This window comes from Merops nubicus, unplaced genomic scaffold, assembly GCF_000691845.1.
Source record: "Merops nubicus isolate BGI_N331 unplaced genomic scaffold, ASM69184v1 scaffold21218, whole genome shotgun sequence".
In the NCBI taxonomy this organism is placed as follows: Eukaryota; Metazoa; Chordata; class Aves; order Coraciiformes; family Meropidae; genus Merops; species Merops nubicus.
The window spans coordinates 1-5,654 of record NW_008627999.1 but is presented as its reverse complement, the minus strand read 5'-3'; the positions used below and the strand labels follow the sequence as shown (position 1 = coordinate 5,654).

Here is a 5,654-nt window from a genome sequence, read left to right as displayed (position 1 = left end):
ATGTTAAAAATCGCCTAAAAAGGTAATGTCCAAGTACACAGACAACTAAATTGATCTGCCTCACATAAACAAGAGAATTATTTTAGTGCAAATTTATATTTTGTATACAACCTGCTTTCCAGCTGTTCAGGGGAGATCAATATTTATGACAGTTCATTAGAGAATACAGTTGACTTTTATTGTGCAGACAAAAAAAAAGCAATCGCCAACCCACCACTACATAATTTTATGGTATCAGTCAACAAATTTCTTGTAAAAAATAACTTAATTTCTGATGAGCAAATGGAAACAAGTCGTACAGCTCTCCCACATTCCTATGCTGATAGAAGAAAATGGCATTGAACCATTGTAATCAGTAATTCAAGAACAAAATCATTGCTTAGGGAAATAAAAATATTCCTATTTTCTCTGCCAGTCCCAAACCCAGTCTCAGTCTACCCAAAAAAAAAACCACAACCCTCACTTGGAGTTATTGGAGAAGTCCCACACTCTTTACTCTAGCTTTGATCTGTAATTACCTGATGAAGCTATCCTACTGGCATGTCCACAACTTGGGTGAAGCACTTCTTGGCTCCTTCCAAGTGCTGCCAGCTTGCCAGCATACTAAGCTTAATCTTCTGGTTCCTCATAATGTGCATACCCACTAGCATAGGTCCTTCCTAAATTCAAATTGCTGAATACATCTGCAGCCTCAGTATCAGAATCCTTCCCTCCCTCATCGTTGTCATCTTCATCATCATCCTCTGCTTCGTATTCATCGTACTCCTCCTCACGGTCACCTGCCTCTGCAGCCTTGCTGGAGGAGAGGCTCTTCCAATAGGCATCATACCCAGCAGCTCCATCTGCATCTTCACCTCCAGTCTGTCGGCCAAACTTCAAAGAACGAGCTGCAGGCAGAGAAAAATCATCATGTTCCCACCCCTCAGTCTGAGCTGAGCATCTGGTGCTTGTTCTCCACCCTTTCTGACTCCTCAGCCAGGAGCATACAACAGCCTTTGCCTGAATAACCAGGTGCTTCCAGACCTGATCCTTACTCTGACAGACCTGCAGCCAACCTTGTACAAGCAGTAACTGCCCTCAGAGTAGGACTTGGGTTTTAGGACGAACCTTTGGCACTCTATAGCCAAGAAAACCTGTAACTGGATGTGCTTTGCAGACACAGTCCAGACAGTGATTTATGGAAGAGTGGCTGAGGTAGATTGTATGTGTGGCACAGAATCACCAGGGCTGGAAAAGGACCTCTAGGATTGAGTCCAACCTGCCTACCAGCATTTCCCTAACCATCAGACAATAGCCTCAAGTGCTGCATCTACTTGTTTTTTGAACACCTCCAGGGATGATGACTCCACCACCTCCCTGGGCAGCCCAATCCAGTGTCTCATCAAACTGCACTTTGAAATTCATTAGTGAGCTTTTTGTAGATGAAATTAATCACTTCAGCAGCGATTGTTTTTCAATTTGTCAATAACTAAAATCTCAAAACTACAGAGAACCTTTCACTGTATTGGAATCAGTCAATGGTAAAAGACTGCTCAATTCTAGAACTAAGAAACACCAAGTTTTCCCAAAGCAAATGGCTTTGCAAAACAATTGAAAGTAATCAGATTTTGCTGAGGGTTCCTATGCAGGAAAGCAGGCAGCACTGGCACTCTTACTGCTCGTTAGCTAGAGAAGGAGGCTTACTTGACATGCTCAGATCCTTTGTCTGTTGAGTTTCGTGGCCACATTTAGGGCAGGGAGGCTCTTTTCCTTTTTCCTGCTTGAAAACCTTACTTCTCACATGGTCATCACAAAAACAAGCCTGGGGGGTGAAAGAACAAAAAAGCTAAATGTCTTCATCACAGAAGCACACTCTTCAGCAAGAAGCAAGCAAAAAAGTGTCTAAGAGCAGCAGGGTTTTCTAGTTGGGATGAAAATTTAATGAGCTCCATCTACAGTGGAACTGGGGTCTGTGCAGAGAGCAGCCACTTCTGTTCTGAACGTGGTGTCACAGCTTCCAGGGCAAGAGGATGGATGAAAGTCCTGATAAACAAGCAGAGGAAGTAACACACTCAAGGACAGGATTATAGTGCTGCCCACAGGAAACCTGGCAAACTTTTGGCTTAGGTTGACAAGCATAAATAAAACACAACCAGATGTATGACAGGACTGCAGTGATCTGAAGGCAAGAATTAGAGATTGAAACTTCACACGCTGAGCACCAGGGTGGCAGTGAAGGTGTCTGGAGAAAGGAATCATCTGGACTATGAGGATGTGGAAGACTGCAGGGAAACAGAGAGAGGGTAAGGACAGTAAGAGCAGGCTGGAGAAATCAGGACAATGCTGATGAAGCACATGGAACTCTGGATACAAAAATTTTACTTCTGTAAAATCAAGAGCCTGGTGTCAAGAAATTAGCCTCTGTGTGTGTAAAACTGGATTAGCTGTGGAGAATATTTCTATTTGATCCAGGGTGCAGTGTTGTCTGGTCAGATCAACACCTGACTGTTTAAAAGTTGGATTTTTTTTTAAATTCTTAGCTCTATGCTGGATCAAAAGCTATTCCAGAGCCTTGAGTTCTACTCGAGACCAAGGATTTGGTTTGGTGGTGTTTTTTCAAAAGGCCCAAACATGATACAGCCCCAATTTAAGCACAGAGGAATGGACAAAAAGATTATCCTGGCATAAGGATGCACAACACTGGCTCGTAGTTAAGAGGCAAGCACAGACAAGAGCCATATCTGGTTCCCTGTAAGTCTAACCCCAGGCTTTAGAAACTAATACACAAGCATGAACATTGTTTAAACCATGTAGAGGCAGACATGACAAGGCTTGATCCCAGCAGAAGGAGAAGCAAGTGGCTGTGATTTCAGACTTGAACTGTCTTTACCTTACACCGCAGGCACGAGTGCTGCCCAAGCCTGTTACAGGACACACCTGGTGGAGAAAATCAATATGGAAAAATTCAGCACCTGGAAACTGCAGCTCTGAGATGTTTTTAAAGCCTTGTAAAAGTCTGTGATAATGTAAGAGAGGTATTTATTTTTAATTCCCTGACACAACTGCTCTTTGGCAAGACAGATCAGGCATTTTACCATACAGTAGCATTTTACTAGATTTTTTTTTTCCCCAAGTCTAAGCCTCATTACTTCTTGTGTCAAATTACATTAGTACAAAAGTTCAAGAGGGGTAAAAGTTTAGCTATTTCTTCAGTTTCCAAACTTTCTAAAACAGAGGTTTGAGAACCAATTTGGTATTATGTGATCATCTTGGCTTTTCCTTTTCTCACAATGTCAAAAGGAGTGCTAACATTTTACAGTCCTGGTGCCATGGCAGCCTTTAAAACCTTTATCTCCTCTAAATGGGATGTGAGAGCACTCAAAGCTTGCAAACTTCCAAACACAGAAGAGTTGTTTTATCCAGTATTTTCCAGAGGACACGAGAGGAATGTACTTTATAGAGCATAAATTGCTATGAAAATCTACCCAAACGTGTCAAAGAATTGCAGCTGGCCCATGAGCTGTGAAGAGCAGGATCAGTGCTCAAAAACTAACTCAGCTTGAAGTTCCAAATCAGTTTCTTTAGTCCACTAGAGGGAGTACAGTAAAGGCAACCACACGGGAACTGGTTCCAACATGAGGCTGGAGGACGAGCAGAAGCTCCTAAGTATTTTACTGGTCTCTGTGCAAGTGTTCCTTCCCTTCCACCTCACCTCACTCCTGCAAGAGCTGAGCTTCTGCACTGAAGCAGTAAATACAGGGAGCTTTCCACATGAGCAGGACAGCCATGGGATTTGGCACTTGGTCATGTGCTTGAAGTTAAGTGCTAATGCATATGTACTCAAACATTTCTGGAGGATCTGCACTTAAAATCTTCTCTCAGATAGTGATAGCAAGTAACAGTGCCTTTTTCTCAGCTAGAATGGGATTCACACTACAATTGCATGACCACATTTAAAGTTCTTGTGTTCTGCAAAAGTTCAGGCTTTATAATCTTGCTACCACACGCTGACAAAAATTCTGCCTCTCTCCCAACACCACACTGTGCCACAAAATGTCCAATGCAGTGAAAACCCTCAAAAAAGCAATTTCTCTATTCAGGGTGTGACATCACATCTGTGAATTAAAAGCTTCCAACAATCACTGAAAAAAAAAAAAACCACATTCTTATGGAGCAGCTGTTGCTGTTCCAATATTGCCATGCAGGAAGGTAGTCAAGGGGAGCTAATCAAGGCTGTGAAAATGGATGGCTGGGAAAAAATGGCTGGCTGCAGATGAAAAGGAGATCAGAGGTTCTTCTAGAGACACACACTCTAACATTGAAATCAACAAATGTTCTGAATTGGGAGAAATCAACTGGGACAAGAGATGAGTCAATTCTGATGAAAAGTTTTTATAATGAGCACCATGGCCTTTTATAAGAAGGGCTGAAAGTGTTATAATAGTCAAAGTACAGGTGCACAGGTTTTGGAAGGGCCAAACACTTGTCTCATGGGATAAACCAAACAGTCATTAATGAGGTGTAGAAGTTTCCCAGAAGCTGCCCAGAGAACAGCAACAAAGCTGGTGAAGGGCCTTATGAGGAGCAGCTGAGGAAACTGTGGCTATTTTGCCTTAAGAAAAGGAGGCTGAGGGGAGACCCTATTGCTCTCTACAACTACCTGCAAGGAGGTTGTAGAGAGGTGGGTGCTGGTCTGTTCTCCCTGGTAACAAGTGATAGGAGAAGAGGAAGTGGCCTCAGGTTGCACCACAGGAGGTTTAGGTTGGTTGTTAGGAGAAATTTCTTCACAGAAAGGCTTGTCAAGCCCTGGAACAGGCTGCCCAGGGAGGTGGTTGAATTACCATCCCTGGATGTGTTTAAAAATCATGTAGAAGAGATGCTTAGGGACACAGTGGACTTGGCAGAATTAAGTTAATGATTGGACTTGATCTTAAAGGCTTTTTCCAACATGGATTACTCTGTGATTCTAAATCATAGAATGGTTTGGGCTGGAAGGGACCTTAAAGATCATACTTGTACAAGAGATTAGTTATTTCAAACATGCATAGTCTTGGTTTAACTTTCCCTGAAGTCTCCAGTTTCAGCCAGAGATGAGTAACAAAGTCAGGCATGGCCACTGTCCTTGTACAAATAATCAGTGTCAAGTGTTGTCCACAGATGTAGTCTTCAGCTACCTGTTCTTTACTCAGGTAAAAGTGGACATGTATTAACATTCACTACCTCTGCTGACACATGTCCACAGTCCCCTGGTCAGTGAAGAAACTGAGTTCATGTTCTGAAGGAAAACTATTCCTGTTACTTCCATGCTCACCCTGTCTCACTGAATCAGGTTCTGGAGCACAGAGGAAGCAACTGCAAAGTCTGTTTAGCTGTGGTGAGAGGGACTATGAGTAACTTACATTTAAATGTCTCTGCTTCCAGAACTTGGCAGCTGGCTTGGTGTTCAAACTGATCATCTTCACAGAGGAAATTGTGACAAAAAGAGCAGGCGAATATTCTGCCTCCTGAAAGATTTATTAAGGGAAAATAATTAGCCATGGGCACAGGCATCAAGGTCTGCTCTGCAAACAACTTAGGCAGGAGTTCTGACTGAAGACCAGTTCTCCCTTCTGTCACATATGCTTCAGCAAAGTCCTAAAGTAGATGCTGGCATCCATCATCACACTGTGTATCCT

At 42.8% G+C, this 5,654-nt stretch overlaps 1 protein-coding gene across 1 annotated transcript; it reads right to left on the bottom strand.

Moving 5' to 3' along the window:
• Positions 1 to 452: 452 nt before the first annotated feature.
• On the bottom strand, positions 453 to 5,483 carry ZNF330 (zinc finger protein 330; the record flags this gene model as incomplete). The annotated part of the gene is made up of 4 exons (XM_008946544.1): positions 453 to 887; positions 1,684 to 1,801; positions 2,870 to 2,916; positions 5,379 to 5,483. Coding segments are annotated over 4 exons (548 nt in total), but the record flags the coding sequence as incomplete, so codon positions are not given.
• Between the last annotated feature and the right edge of the window lie 171 nt (positions 5,484 to 5,654).